Source organism: Paramisgurnus dabryanus, chromosome 20 (assembly GCF_030506205.2).
Source record: "Paramisgurnus dabryanus chromosome 20, PD_genome_1.1, whole genome shotgun sequence".
NCBI classification, from domain to species: Eukaryota; Metazoa; Chordata; class Actinopteri; order Cypriniformes; family Cobitidae; genus Paramisgurnus; species Paramisgurnus dabryanus.
In genome coordinates this window covers 17,572,053-17,587,955 of record NC_133356.1, presented here as the reverse complement: position 1 = coordinate 17,587,955, position 15,903 = coordinate 17,572,053, and the positions used below count along the sequence as shown (strand labels likewise).

The 15,903-nt window shown below is 36.4% G+C and overlaps 2 protein-coding genes across 4 annotated transcripts; both read left to right on the top strand.

The window, feature by feature from the left end:
- Window positions 1–8: 8 nt before the first annotated feature.
- On the top strand, window positions 9–3,499 carry LOC135787048 (dual specificity protein phosphatase 13A). The gene is made up of 3 exons (XM_065296754.1): window positions 9–591; window positions 829–1,046; window positions 2,284–3,499. The coding sequence occupies exons 1-3, from the start codon at window positions 467–469 to the stop codon at window positions 2,493–2,495; spliced, it is 555 nt and encodes a 184-aa protein (XP_065152826.1). The 5' UTR covers window positions 9–466; the 3' UTR covers window positions 2,496–3,499.
- A 4,332-nt stretch (window positions 3,500–7,831) lies between these two features.
- dusp13a (dual specificity phosphatase 13a) lies at window positions 7,832–14,080 on the top strand. 3 transcript variants are annotated; one of them, XM_065296751.1, is made up of 8 exons: window positions 7,832–8,030; window positions 8,113–8,271; window positions 8,519–8,653; window positions 8,731–8,948; window positions 10,889–11,105; window positions 11,960–12,097; window positions 13,086–13,303; window positions 13,480–14,078. In XM_065296751.1, exons 3-8 carry the CDS (start codon window positions 8,526–8,528, stop codon window positions 13,677–13,679), a joined length of 1,119 nt encoding a protein of 372 aa, XP_065152823.1. In that variant the 5' UTR covers window positions 7,832–8,030; window positions 8,113–8,271; window positions 8,519–8,525; the 3' UTR covers window positions 13,680–14,078. The 3 variants fall into 3 exon arrangements, with proteins under 3 accessions (XP_065152823.1, XP_065152822.1, XP_065152824.1); XM_065296750.1 differs by lacking the exon at window positions 8,113–8,271 and having other exon boundaries at window positions 13,480–14,077; XM_065296752.1 differs by lacking the exons at window positions 8,113–8,271; window positions 8,519–8,653 and having other exon boundaries at window positions 13,480–14,080.
- Window positions 14,081–15,903: the final 1,823 nt, after the last annotated feature.

The window sequence follows — 15,903 nt, the reverse complement described above, 5'->3', positions numbered from 1 at the left end:
GAAACGTCACACATGTAACAGTTTTCCTCGCTGATAAGGAAGAACCAATTACAGACTGGAGACGGCATTTTATTTAAGTCTTATTATGGATCGTCTTTATGGGTTTTCATTTGCATGTCAAGTATCAATTTTGTAACTGTTATATTTGTTGCACGCAAATCTTCAATAAAATCAAAATGTGAGAATATTTGAATGCGACTAAACGGAAGATTAGCTTTCAGGGCCACCATGCGCCCCCTGGAGGAGGAAAGAGGATTTATTTTGTGACGACCGATGTATTAACGCGCGGACGTCTGCTTCAGCGAGATGTTCAGCGGCATCGGGTGACGGAGTAGCGTCATAAAGAGAGCACCTGTTTGTCTGGATCACTCCGTGCCGAACTGGTTATGTGCTGAACCTTCAAGAAGACAGCAGATAAACAACTACTCGTATATAATCTTTGTTCAGTCAGGGTCAACTACGAAGAATGACAGCTCAAAAAAATAAACACGGACTCCTGGCTATTAAAGAATTGGAGAATATTCTAGACACATGTAAAGTTGAACTAACTCCAGTCGATGAGGTGTGGCCAAATCTATACATCGGAAATGTGTAAGTCCAACATGAATGAGCGATGTTAATAGCATGTTGTAAAGAATCCTTATTTTAACTTTTTTATATTATTATTTATTCTTGTTTTTCTATTCTGTATTGTAATACACTTTGAGAATAAACTATTAAACTACTGTATATGTGTAATATGGGACATTACTGTGCATCATTTTATTGAAATCAAATTTGTAGTTAAATCACTGTAGTTACATAACATTTCTTTGGCTTTTTTTATAGGGCAATTGCTCAAAATAGAAATGCTTTAAAGAAAATGGGTATCACTCATGTGTTAAACGTTGCCCATTCTAAGCAAGGAAGCATCGGGGACCAAAGCTATTATGGCAATTCAATTGTATATTATGGGATCCCAGCAGAAGACTCTTCATCATTTGACCTTAGTGTGCACTTTAAACACGCTTCTGATTTCATCCACAAAGCTTTGAGGAAAAAGAATGGTAAGTGACTTTAAATATAAATGTTTTTGCAGAGTCCATTCAAATGCATTACAGAGAGAGCTTTCATGTTCACTTTGCAACAAAAAATGTGATTAATACAAATGGTAAAGACATAAGTGCTTCTGTTTTTCAAACGTTATTTTAAATAACATCATCCCATCTTAAAGAGCCAAAAGACATTAAAACAAATTATACTTTTTTAAAAACATCCATTCAACAGTTACTTAAATTAAAGTAGCACTTACTGCTTTACTCATTCTCTAAAATGATTTTCTGTTGCAACAAATGGGAATTTTAGCCACAATTTTGAATACAGAAAAAGACCCCCGGCTCTACAGATATTACCTCAAACATACAAGGAATTTGAGACCCTACCTGTAAAAACCCAAAGTTATTTTGTATGATGTGCTGATTGCTAAAAAAAATCATCCTACGTAATGTAAAATACATTCTGTGAAAATATCTTTAATATTGACAGATTAAGACCATGTCAAAGATTAAAATGAAACTCTGATGCTTTGTTTTATCATAATTAGATCACTTGGTTAGATGGTTTAAGAACCACATAAATATAACTACAAAATAATTTTTATTTCTGTGTCACTATGTCTTTAAATATCTCTTTAAACATGATAAACAGATTGCCTTAATAGATGCTTTATAAAACTGTTACTGTATTCTTAACCTCCTAAGACCTGGATGTCCACATATGTGGACATGACATTTTTTTTATGTTTGCACCATAATACTCAATTCTGTGTAACTGGAACCTGTGTACAAAAACATGGACAAATACACTGCTTCATGTTCTTAGAAAACAATTTGGTTATTATATTTATTGGTTCTTCCTAACCCCAAAATAGCTGGTAGAAATCTGAAAAAAAAGACAAACCAAAACCCGGGTCTTAGGAGGTTAAAGGAAAACAATGTTTAAATCAGGGGTCTCCAATTTTTTTGTGAGCAAGGGCTACCATAATGGATAACACAATCTGAAGGGCTACTTTTTTGATACTCAAAGCGTTTTTGTTTTACTTGTTGATATGTTCTATCATTGTTTAAAATTTTAACATACATAAAATAAGCCAAGCTAATATAAAAATATGTATTTATAGAACATGCTTTGGCGGGCAACTCACAGACTCTTTGGGGGCAACTTGGTGCCCACCGGCACCATGTTGGAGACCAATGGTTTAAATTAAAAAAAATATATATTATAAATACAGTGTTTTTTCCACAGGTAAGGTGCTTGTTCACTGCATCATGGGAATGAGTCGGTCGGCTACTTTGGTGCTAGCATACCTCATGTTGCGGCAGCGTCTTACTCTCCGTACTGCCATCCAAACGGTGGTACTTAGGCGAGCAATTTATCCGAACAGGAACTTTCTGAGCCTTCTCCTGGACTTGGACATTCAGTTACAGAGAAAGCGAATGCTCTGTCCCATTCTCTGACAGTAAAAACGTACAGATTTCATTCACACAAATGGCCATGAATTCATTGTATATAAAAGGAAACCACATGTATGTTTACGTTATTTATGATGATATATTTATTGTTCATAGTCATAAATGACCCCCCCACCATGTGTGCCTTTCAGGTGTATTGTATGTATAGACCGTCTTTGTACTTTGCCAAACATTCATAAAGTTATATTTAAAAAAAAACACTGTAAAACACTTTAATATTGAAATTTAAATGATCATTTTAATATTGAGCTAAGGTTTTAATATTGAGTAAATATTAAAGCATGTAACATTTTGACATATGTTACTGTTGCAGAGTCATTTTAACATTAGTGATTTTCTATTTTAATATTAATCAAGGTATGCACTGATTTTTGTAATTGTTTGTATAATATAGTCAAGTTGCAGCAGTATGTATAGGAGATAATGTTTTCAGTTCATTTTTCACACAGCAAATATTATTTAACAGAGGAGTCAGTATTCAACACATACCAAACTAGGCAGTATTAAATTGTGGTTTAGGAATAAGCAGAGTTTTTGCATACTATGAAAACACTCACTCTCGGCAATATGTCTTTTACCTTGTTTTTGGCAACTAGATTTGGAGAACTTACAGGCCAAACACAACACCTTTCTGTTGACATAATCCTGAAAGTCTTGTTTCACTCTCTGATGTGATGTTTTACTGCAGCCTTTTTGTTTCAATAGCAGAATAATGTGTTTCATTCAGCTTTGTGCTTCACAGACATTTTTTATTTAATACAGCATTTTGGAAAATTGTGCATTGCATTAACAGTTTTGTCTTATTTATTGTAAATATTAAATTCATTTGAGTGAAAGGAACTACCAAGCTGGATGATCAATTGTGGATTTGTTACTGTAACTGTGTTGTTTTTGAAATTGTAAGTAACATCTTTACTACTGGATTCACATACAGATGACCTGGACAAAACAAGTTGTCAAATAAACTGCATTTTTACACACTGTCAAAATGTGTTTTTGTTTTTGCAGGTTTAATTTTTACTGTCATATCGAACAAGGCCTGAAATAGATGTATATATAACCTGCATTCGAACGGCAAAAAAAAAAAACAGAATGTGAACTGCTTGAATGAGGTCATAGGCTTTTTAGTCACCAAATTAGCTTGAATGCAATAATCCTTATTGGAAATTCACTATCTAATAGGGTATTATAAACATTCCCTACATTCTCTAATCCCTTGTGTGATGAGACAGCATGTGAAATGTGTTGCCAAGATGAATGTCTTTTAATTATGCAGTGTTAGCATATAAAGCGGTGCTATTATGAACAATCCAGTGATACACAGTGTAAGTGGTATGGATCAAATATTTGATTTTAAGTGCCTTTCTGAGCCAGGCATGCAAGGTAGAAAATGATGTGTCTAGGGCACAATTTTATGCACTTAAATGGATAATACACCCAAGAGTTTTACCCTCAGGTCATCCAAGCTGTAGGTTTTTCTTCAGAAGTAGATTTTTGCTGAAACTGTGGTCCTTGGTGATATATAAATACAGTATAGTGGCAGTTTTCCAGACAAGGTGTAGATTAATCCAAGACTAGGCCTTATATTTGGAAATTTAAAGAGCAATTATTCTTCGATTCACGATTTTACATTTGGTGTGTAAGTGTGTATTCGTTTGCCTGACAGCATTGCATTGTGAGCGAATCTTTCAAACATGATAAGGGGCGTCACATTCGTGGCTGACGTCAGAGGTATTCAGACAAATCACAGCATACAGATTAGCTGGCCAATCAGAGACACAGCGCTTTTCAGATCAATGAGTTTTGTACAAAATCAATGCGTTTGAGGAAAGCAGTACAGTACTGCAAAAGTCTTAGGCCACCATGCCAAAATTTGATTTGTTGTTTTTGCAATGTTCTAGTAATCATATATAATTGTTTCTCAATCTCTTTAATATAATACATCCAGAAAATACAGCAAATATGTATATAGTATTAAAAACTGTATAAAAATGTAAACTGATGTGTCAAGTTTTTAGGGTAAACTCCCCTTCCACTTGAGCAATAGCAGGAAATGCAGAATCTCTTAAACCTAAATAAAATTAAATCCTAATTTTTTTATTTTTATTTACTCAATTCTGCTCAAAAACGCTCAAGATGTGTTTAGTGCCAAGAGAGGTCACACTAAAAACCGACAATGCCTAAAGAAGACATTTAGTCCTTATTTTTTTTTTTTTTTACATATTTCCTGTATTTTCTGTTTGTATCTTAATAAAATAGATTGAAAAATAACTATAGATGGACATTTTAACTTCTAAAACACCAAGTCTGGGGGTGGTGGCCTAAGACTTTTGCACAGTACTGTATATCTGGAGCTACAAAATTGTACGGTATGTAAAAAAATAATGTGTTTTTAAGCATAAACCACGTGAACGTTTGATATAAAATGTGTATTATATCAAATACACATTTTTTTTTTAGCAATGGAATAGGTGCATTTTAATCTTCTCTTGTGCTTCTGAGTCCTTCCACCAGGGTGCAGTATTGTGTTATGAAAAACATTCCTGCAACACTGGGCTTTCTTTGATCATTGTTATCAAAGAAATTAAGATCCTGTTTTTCCCATAATAATTTCGTTTTTTGTGTTTTCCTTTATTATACCCCACTGGTCTCTTTTGTAAAGTTCTACCACATTCTGTAAACAACTCCTATATTGATGAATACATCATATGTTTAAATCTGTCACCTTGCCAATGGCATTTAATCATGCGGATATGTTTGAGAGACCCCTCACCTCACCCACCAAGACTGTAATAGAATAACATGAACCCACACAAACCTCGAGCAGAGAAACTAATTCCCTCAGACCGGCTCCTTTAGCCACCCTGACAGCTTGACCTGCAGCTGTGCAGTCAGAGGAAGCCAGGCCCACACGAGTCCCCAGACACACATTGCTTTCAGGGAACATTCAATTAAGACACTACTTTGCTTCCTGATTAGCCGCTTGGCATACACTTTATGTTGATAAATCACGGAAGCGGTTGAGAAGAGACATGGAAAACAGACGCAGCCAAGCCGAGTGCGTGTATTTCAGAGAAAGAAGGAAGCAGCTCTGCGTGGGCTCAAGCCAAGTCTTCTCTCCTGATGTGACTGTGAGAGGGTGACACTGATCACCGCATTACTGTCACACAAGCACTCTGGATAGCAGATGTATCTGTAAATGATTACACCGTGTCAGTGTTTTCTCAAGGAAAACTGTCAAGCCTTAGATATCTGAACATGGATAGAAATAAACAAATCAGCCTACAGTAGAAGCAACATATACTTGGGGAAGTTACTTTGATTTTTTGAAAAGCTTAGTTGAAAACATATATGTTGCCATGCTATTTATTTAAATTGTAGGAAGCCTCCATGACAATTAAGACTTTTGAAAGAAGAAATTGCTATCAGGAATGATTTATGAGCCTGATTTTCAATAACATATACTGTTAGAAAAAATGGTCCAAATTTGTACTTCAACTGTCACTGGGGCAGTACCCTTTAAAATGGTTCTAATATGTACCATTAGATATGTACACATTTGTACATCAGGATATGAACTCTTGCAAACAGGTCCAAAACTGTACTTGTTGACCCTCTAGCAATTTAAGGGTTTTAAGATTATTAAATCATTAGTATATATACATTATAATAGTGCTGGGCAAAGATTAATTGTGATTAATCGCGATGAATCGCATACAAAATAAAAGTGATTTTTTTGCATAATATGAGTGTGTGCAGATATTATGTATATATAAATGCACACACATTGTATAAATTTAAGAAAAATGTACATGTGTATATATATTTATTTATTTATTTTATATTCTATATGATATATAAATAAAAAATTTATAAAAATATACAAATTCTGAAATGAATATATGTACGTATCTGTGGTTAAATATACATAATAATTAAACATATATTTTATGCAAAAGACACATTTATTTTGTATGTGATTAATCGCAATTAATCTTTGCCCAGCACTATTAATATTTATAAATACATTATATGTATTCATTATTAATAAATATAATTAATTTATGTTATATAATATATATATATATATATATATATATATATATATATATATATATATATATATATTCAGTAGTTTTTGTTATGGAAATGGGCTTTTCACACTCCATAAAAAATGGATGGAATTACATCTTGGATATTGTGGTACTTTGTGTTAATTTTGTTGACAGATTCCTTTTTGGACAATCCTCCATACATCCCTTACCAGCACAAAAGATATCAAACAAGAAATGTCAATGACTGCTTTTAAAGCCAGAAGTTCTACATCCAATCACATGTTAACACAAAATCTGACAGTGCACTAGCAATTTGGTGTAGTTCCAGTTGTGGTCTTGACTGGTATTGAAATAAAATCCCGAGACCATTAAATCTGACCGAGACGGCTCTCACATACCACAACACTAACGTAAACTCAAACATTTCCCATATTTACAGAATTCCTGATAATCAGCTCCATACTGTTAATGCATTTTAACAATGTGGTCTCAAGAGAAACATCTGAAACCGAGTTTACACTTGAATGAAACACAACTGAAAACTCAATAAGATCTCCTGAGCAACATCTGAGCGATAAAATTTTCATCTGGGGAAACATCAATCACATAGACTGAATCACATAAACCAAATCCTTGTAAGACAATGCTGCTGTTATCCCCATAACAAGTACTTTAAATACAAAACTAAGTCCATATTAAAATCCGCTTTGAGTTACTGTGATTCTTTAATGTGTGAGGTTACAATAATAGCACATAATAAGTAGATCTTAAGAAGGAACAGGTGTACGCGGCTTTCACACTCAGGCCATTAATTCCTTTTTATTAGCTTCATAAAGCTGTAATTACTATGAGGCTCAAAGCTTATTTTACTGGCACTGAAAGAACAACTCTCCTGTTATACACATTTACCAAAGCATTTCAGGAGTGAATAGAAGATGATGGTATCTATGATAGAGGTGTCTGATATGCCCCAGTTAGTCAATATGTACAAAAATTGCCCTATTTATCAAAAACCCGCCCTTAAGGCATGTAAAAGGAACATCTGGATTTGTGAGTGTTTAACCTAAACAGCTGACTTCACGTGAGACCCCTCGAGATTATGCAGATTACCCAATGATAAAGACGATAAAGATATATAGCAGCTACCAACCTCACGCTTTCTCTGCACCGCAAGAGTCATCTGCATTATTTGGGCTGTAGCCAAGATAAACAGCATACCTGCACATTCAAGATCAGAAATCTCTCAAATCATTGTCAAGGGAAAGATTTCTAAAGGCAAACTCGACTGCCCACTAAAACCTGGAAGAGCTCTTTGTATCCAGGGAGGTTTATAATTATACACCATTTAAAAAAAGAAACAGCCTGGAGAGACATATCTGTGGACTGGCTGTCGACAGCGTCCCTGACCAAGAAGAGAAGATCAGACAATCTGAGAAGAGCGAAAAAGACAGACTGGCTGCAAAATGTAAGTTCAGAATAAGAAGAGACATTTTATAGTGCAACGTTTTACGAAAGCTAACCTGCACGTTTTCCTATCCATGCCAAAGCTGTAAACACGTTCGCCACAACAGTCAAGGAATCCCAAGTGGAATGATATTTCATAAAAGCCCTCAGTATTCTCTTTAATGATGTTAAGAGCTGGAGTGAAGTGTCAATGTGCTTTCAACCTCTTAGCAACCAGAAGATTTCACAAGCGATGTCCTCAGGTGGGCTCCGCTTGTTTAAAATAAAGAAAAATGGAAATGCATGTAAACTACATGCTGAGTCTATTAGCATGATAATATAAACAGCAACGTTCCCTGTGATGTGTGTTTGGCACTTCCTGTGTAATATTGCTGCGATCTTACAAGCGCTTGATTTATTTTTCACACTTGCACATGCATGGACAAAACACATCCCAGGAAAGGCTGATGTATCTATTATCAAAACAAATAAGGTGTGGGTCTCTTTTAGGTCTAGGATGTCTCTCAAGCAGTTGTGTGACTATGAAATACCATCTGTCGCAGAACTAGAGAACTTCCTGTTGGCTGACAGACATCCAACTGGACATGTCAACCAAGTGTGGCCTAATGTGTACATTGGCAATGAGTGCGTATTAGATTTTCTATTCAAATGGAAATCTCCATTAGAGCTTGAGCCGTGTACAATACTTCTCGTGTTCACAGGGTTGCGGCACGAGACAAGCCAATGCTGTATAATATGGGGATCACACACATTGTGAATGCCGCCAGTGGACCTCCTCACGTCAACACTGGACCTTGCTTTTACAGAGACATGTCTATAGATTACTATGCAGTGGAGGCAGATGATTCTTCAGACTTCATGATGAGCGTGTTCTTCTATCCAGTAGCAAGGTTTATTCGAGCAGCTTTATCAAAAAAAGGTGAGCTGAGGTTAAAAAAAACAATCAATGTTCCTTAAAGGAACACTCCACATTTTTGAAAATAGGCTCATTTGCCAGCTCCCTTAGAATTAAACATTTGATTTTTACCGTTTCCAATCATCTCCGGGTCTGGCGATACCACTTTTAGCATAGCTTAGCATAATCCATTGAATCTGATTAGACCATTAGCATCGCGCGAAAAAGTTTGAGAATGTACTAAGACCGATGGAAAATTAGAAGTTGGGATTTTCTTGGCTGATATGCATTGTGCGTAATGTCAAAATACGTGCCTGCCATAGGTGTCATTTACACTGGGGACGCTGGGGACATGTCCCCACCACTTTTTGAAATGGCTGATTTTGTCCCCACCACTTTTTTAAAGCATTTGGTTAAAATGTTCTGAAAAATAAAGCAATACCTGTGCGACATACACTGCAAAAATGTTTACTTAAATTGTATGTTTGGTCTAAAAACTAGACTTATTTTCTTAGGTCATTTTGCACATCAAGAGAAAGCATCTTAATTTAAGAATTTTTAGATATTTCTACTGAAAAAGTAGAAAAGTCATTTTTGCAGTGCACACTGCAAAAAATGATTTTCAAGAAAAAAAATTATTAGTATTTTTATCTTGCATTCAGTAAAAATATCTAAAAAATTTATAAATTAAGATAAATTAAGTCTAGTTTTTAGACCAAAAATATCAAATTTAAGTGATTTTGAGCATAAAACAAGCAAAAAAATCTGCCAATGGGGTAAGCAAATTTTTCCTGAATTTAGTGTTTAATAAAAATTTCAAGATTATTTTGCTTACTCCATTGGCAGATTTTTTTGCTTGTTTAATGCACAAAATCACTTAAATTTGATATTTTTGGTCTAAAAACTAGACTTATTTTCTTGGGTCGTTTTGCTCATTAAAAAACAACATCTTGATTTAAAATATTTTAGATATTTTTACTGAAAACAAGACAAAAATACTAATTTTTTTTCTTGAAAATCATTTTCTGCAGTGTATGTCTGGTTTTGTGGTCGAGGGTCACATAAGTTGCGTTGTGGGCTTGGTGTGTTTTTGCCCATTTTTATGCGTCATTATTCAATATTTTTCCCGTCCTGCTGTAATGTTTTTTCATCTGATCTTTTGTCCCCACCACTTTTCAACACAAACTGACGCCCCTGGTGCCTGCTACAGATACTTAATAAGGGTTTATGATAAAAGAGACATATGCACATATTTTGACATGACGTGTAATGCAAATAGGTTTACATGATGCAACAAACACATTGACATGGCAAGTCAAACACATGACACCCCAAACTCACATTTTGCTTTTAGAGGAGGCACCGGCCCCACTGCTGGCCAATCAGAATTTAATATTCCAACAAGCTATGGTATAAGTAAGGAATAATTGACAACGGGTCATTGAATTATAAGAAAATAATGCACACCCAAGGTGTTAATGCGGCACGCAGCGAAGCGTAGTTACACCATGGGTGTGCATTATTTTCAAATAATTCAAAGGACCGAAGTCAATTATTCCACTATGGTTACCACTAACATTGCTCTGGTGTATTTTTTTATACATTTGACAAGTTAGGAGTGCGGTTATCGAAAATAATGCATACCGGTGGAACATTTCTCAACCAATCAAAATAGAGCATTCAACAGACACGTGGTATAAGGTGTAATCACTCCACAATTCAGTACTTCACAGTTCATTTGGTAACATGTTTCTGCAATACATTTATAATGTGTTTAAGAAACAATTCTCTGACATGACTTCACACAGACTTTAGTAAGATCAAATATTCAAATAATATCCATTATTTGGGCAACAGCAAGTCTAACTGACAGTATAAGTAACGTAATGTACTACGATCCTCCCCTCTACTTACAACTGTAACCCGTAAACGTCGTCATCTTCTGAATCTGCTCTATTTTTCAGGAAAAGTGTTTGTCCACTGTCTGATGGGAGTGAGTCGCTCATCCACCCTGGTGTTGGCCTTCCTCATGATCTGTGAAGATCTGACTTTAATGGAGGCCATTAAAGCTGTACGCCAGCACAGGGATATCTTTCCAAATCGCGGCTTTCTTAACCAGCTTCGACACCTCGACATGAGCCTGGTCCGTGAGAGGAAGAGAAAACTGGAAGCTAACAAATTGTAACTGAAACCTTGATAACAACGTGCTAAATCCCATTTCAAGAGCGTGTCCCTTAAAGTCCTCCTTTGTCGAATTGGGCCTGATGTTATTTGCTAATATCCTTCATAATGCAGCAGCAAAATGGGTATCAGAAAGCAAAACTAAAGGGTTTCCCCGTTAATAGTAAAGAACTTCTAAAGGGCAGCGGGGTCACAAATAAATGGCAGGTTTTAAAAAATCCGTTCCAGATGAGATAGACTTTGAACTCGACTCAAAATGAGCCAGCGAGCATGTTTTGCTATTTTACTGGAGTAAAATGAAACGGTTGTGGCTTGCTCTTTATCATTGGAAGGTGGAAGAGGCATGCATGGCTAAATGTCTTAAGGGTCGGTCCCCTGTAGTGACTTTCTAATGAGTATCATATGCTCGGACATATTTACAGTTTCTGCTCAAATGCGTTGGCAATGTGACCCATGGATATTTGTCATGTACTGTAATTGATGATCAAACAAGATGGTTGCATTTAATTTCTCAGTCCTAGTGGAACTAAAAAAATAAATTTCACCACATTGTTCCTTCTGAAAGGCTGCAGGTTGTCTTGCTGCAATCAAATAAATCCCAATGTACCTCAGGAATTATGTAGTGTTTTGTTTTTAAAAGAGACCATCCGTTCATTTTCACCGAATTTCCCACCGGTGGCTATTGAAATAAAAAATGACTGCAGAAGCAGAAAGGTCAGCCTAATATGTTTAATAACATTAATTACAAATGGTTCCAGGGACAAATATGCATGGCTCATAACATGTGCACTGAATTACCTAAAATTGTAACATTATCATTCATCCCAGGGATTTCTAATTCATTTTGTGAACAGAACAACTCAACAGGCATTTCGCTTTCAAGCCGAATACACAACGACATCTATATCTGACCTGATGAGTCTGCTGCTGACCAACAGACAACGTTTTGGACCTGTCAGTCACATATGGCCTGGCCTGTATATAGGAGATGAGTAAGTAACAAAGCATCATACATATTTTAAGAAAAAACATATTATTAAAATGCAAATTTTCACACTATACAGTTTTTAGTATTCACACAAGGTATTGCACAACTTATAGTGCTCCTTTAAAGGGACACTACACTTTTTATTAAAATATGCTAATTTGTCAGCTCCCCTAGAGTTAAACATTTGATTCTTACCGTTTTGGAATCCATTCAGCTGATCTCCGGGTCTGGTTCTAGCACTTTTAGCATAGCTAAGCACAATCCATAGAATCTGATTAGACCATTAGCATCCCGCTCAAAAATAACCAAAGAGTTTTGATATTTTACCTATTTAAAACTTGACTCTTCTGTAGTTACATCGTGTACTAAGACCGACAGAAAATTAAAAGTTGAAATTTTCTAGACAGATATGGCTAGGAACTATACTCTCATTCTGACATAATAATCAAAGACTTTGCTGCCGTAACATGACTGCAGCAGGCGCAATGATATTACCCCAGCAGCCGAAAATAGTCCCCTTAGTAACTTTCAATAGCAGGGGACTATATTCTGGCAGTGTATAATATCACTACGCCTGCTGCAGCCATGATACATCAGCAAAGTCCTTGATTTATTACGCCAGTTTGAGAGCATAGTTCCTAGCCAAATCTGCCTAAAAAATTTCAACTTTTAATTTTTTCGTCTGTCTTTGTATACCATGTTACTACAGAAAAGTCAAGTTTTAAATAGGTAAAATATCGAAAAGCTTTGGTTATTTTTTTAGCGTGATGCTAATGGTCTAATCAGATTCAATGGATTGTGCTAAGCTATGCTAAAAGTGCTAGCGCCAGACCCAGAGATCAGCTGAATAGATTTAAAACAGGTAAAAATCAAATGCTTAACTCTAGGGGAGCTGGAAATTAATCATATTTTAAAAAAAGTGGAGTGTCCCTTTAAAGTTTAATTTGTGTACGTAAATGACGTTATCAAATGTTATTTGTTGATCATTTCAGGTCATCGGCACGTGATAAACGACTCCTAGCCGAATTGGGAATCACACACATTGTAAACTGTGCTGACGGTGCCCATCGCATCAACACAGGCGCTCGATTCTACTCAGACATGAACATAACTTATTTTGGAATAGAGGCTTCAGATCATCCACAGTTCGATTTAAGCCAGTATTTCAGCTCTGCTGCATCCTTCATTAAATCTGCACTCGCTCAAAACGGCAAGTCTGACTTCCATGACCTCCCAATTGATTACATCTGTAAGCCTGTTATACTAAAATAAGCAGAGGGCGAGCAAGAGTGGAACAGTGCAAGGACAGCAGGGAATACGGTCATTGTAATGATGAGTAAATATATTCAATTGTAGAAGAAGTGAGGAGGTTTTTCTGTGCTGCAGGGAAGGTGTTGGTCCACTGCGCGATGGGAGTCAGTCGCTCTGGAGCTTTGGTTTTGGCTTTCCTTATGATCTGCAAGGATCTCACCCTCACGGATGCCATCATCGCTGTTAGGTTGAACAGGGACATCTGCCCCAACTCAGGCTTTCTAGAACAGCTGAGAGCTCTGGATGAACATTTAAGCACAGAGAGGAACACATAACCAACTAAAGAATATGTGCGTGGTGCTTGCATCATGTTTAAATGGTTGCTAGGTGTTTCTAGGAGGATGCATTTTTTAGGGCAAATCTTTCTTGAATAAATACAAGCACACTTTTTCAATCCACATGATTACTGGCATAAACTGCGTGGGATTAGTTACATGCAACAGTTTTGTCCACAAGAAGTATTAGCAATACTACTAGCAATGCTTTTAGACACACATACAGCTTTACTGTATGTCAAATATGTCAAGGATGAACTGCTGTAATGTGGTACGGCTATAATCTTCTTTCCACAGAGAGAAGCTATAAATATTGTAGCTATTGTGCGGATCTATCGGGCATGAAGAATACCGCCCTGCTGCAAACATAATTCTTTACATTTTCTACATTACAGAGGTTAAAATGTATTTTAAAAGAAGTACATAAAACGCAGTGTCTAATGGCAGAATGTGTGTGCCTGAATGATTTGAAATTCATGAAAATTAAAAGCTCGTTTCGCATTAATAGAGCCGCTTCGGTGGAAAAGAAAGAAGATTTCAAGGTTGAAGGAATAAGTGAACCTGACAAAACAGTAAAAAGAATTCAACATCACCAATTTAATGACTTCGCTGTCAAGGTGAGTGATGGTTGTGACTGAGGATGAGAGGAGGGGGAAAAACATCCAGTGCTGATGGTTTTGAAAACCATCCCTCTCCGGAGATGATTCATGTGTCCTTTTCACATATCTGGGAAGCGAAAAGCAATTACCATTCCATTTGCAGCGGCCAAGCTCGTATTACAGAGACTGCGTTAAACTCGGTTCAAAAAAGAAACACCTTTTGGATTAAATTACAAGCGCCGCTCTATAGAGATTTCCTATTTTTGTCAAATTTAGTCACTGGGTGCCAGGAAGGACAGCTGCCTGTAGGAGGGCTCCTAGCAGCCTGTGTAAGAAGGGAATAATTGGCTGGTAGAATTGGGCCTGGGCTTTACCATCTCGTCTGGGACAAAAGTCAGATTTATTGGCCTTTGACTGAATCAGCCGTCTTTCTCGCTCGTATCTGTCACAATTCATGAAGCACAAACACGACCAACACAAGCACAATCTGTGATCAGAAAATGAATGATCATTCTAGACGTGTACATTTGATGCCCTGTACACATACTGTATGTGACCCGGTCTGTGAAATCCAGACTAAAGTCTTATAATCTAATCATGAGACTGAATTCAATCTTTGACTTAATCATTATTAAAGACATCAAGGTTATATTTCAGAATGTTGTAGTAATAGTAAATGACAAAAAATAGATTTTAGCTGTGCACTGTCAGTGTCACATATTATAGTCAAAGCATTGACATTCACAGCAACAACTCTTGTTGACAAAAAGAACTACCTCATAGTTTTTGTGCAAGCACCTTATTACAACGTAAAGTTAGGTATAAGGGATTAGTGCCCTCTAGTGGCCAGTAGCTTATACAACCTGTGGTTACATTTCAAAGGCACCAATGGTCCGATTCACGATTTGACATTTCTTTTGGTGTGTGAGTGTGTATTAGTACATGTTAACGTTATGCAAAAAGTACAAACCCCAAAGTAAACGATGACGCGAGTTATTGTCTCCAACGTAAATCTCTTTTCTTGGACTACAACAAACACACAGATTGTAGGCAACAGTTTACTTCCTGGGATTGGTGATGTACACTCTAAAAAACAAACGGTGCTATATAGCACCAAAACAGTTGCTTTGGATCGTAACGATAGAAGAACCATTTTTAGTGCCATATAGCACCGGTGAAGAACCAGTGAAGCACCAGTGAAGCACCAGTGAAGCACCTGTGTAGAACCATATAGTGCTATGTAGAACCATATGTGGTGCTATATGGCCCCTATATGGTTCTACACTGGTGCTTCACTGGTTCTTCACCGGTGCTATATGGCACTAAAATGGTTCTTCTATGGTTACGATCCAAAGCAATTGTTTTGGTGCTATATAGCACCGTTTGTTTTTTTAGAGTGTAGTAAAGACCGACATTATTATAATTCCTCCCGCTTCGGACTCACAGCCTGTAAGTTACCTCCTGTTAGCATTGCATTGTGAGTGAATTTTTCAAACATGGTAAGAAGCGTCACATTTTCAGCAGATGTCAGAGGTATTCAGACCAATCACAACGTACAGATTAGCTGGCCAATCAGGGACACAGAGCTTTTCAAATTTGTGGATTCCAGGAAGAGAGTAAAATCT

Excerpts from the sequence above, each read along its gene's own strand:
- LOC135787048 (XM_065296754.1), top strand. The coding sequence starts at position 467 with ATGACAGCTCAAAAAAATAAACACGGACTCCTGGCTATTAAAGAATTG. Across the intron at positions 592-828 it reads AATCTATACATCGGAAATGT|GGCAATTGCTCAAAATAGAA; the intron begins GTAAGTCCAACA and ends CTTTTTTTATAG. Across the intron at positions 1,047-2,283 it reads AGCTTTGAGGAAAAAGAATG|GTAAGGTGCTTGTTCACTGC; the intron begins GTAAGTGACTTT and ends TTTTTTCCACAG.
- dusp13a (XM_065296750.1), top strand. Across the intron at positions 8,654-8,730 it reads AATGTGTACATTGGCAATGA|GGTTGCGGCACGAGACAAGC; the intron begins GTGCGTATTAGA and ends TCGTGTTCACAG. Across the intron at positions 13,304-13,479 it reads ATCTGCACTCGCTCAAAACG|GGAAGGTGTTGGTCCACTGC; the intron begins GCAAGTCTGACT and ends TCTGTGCTGCAG.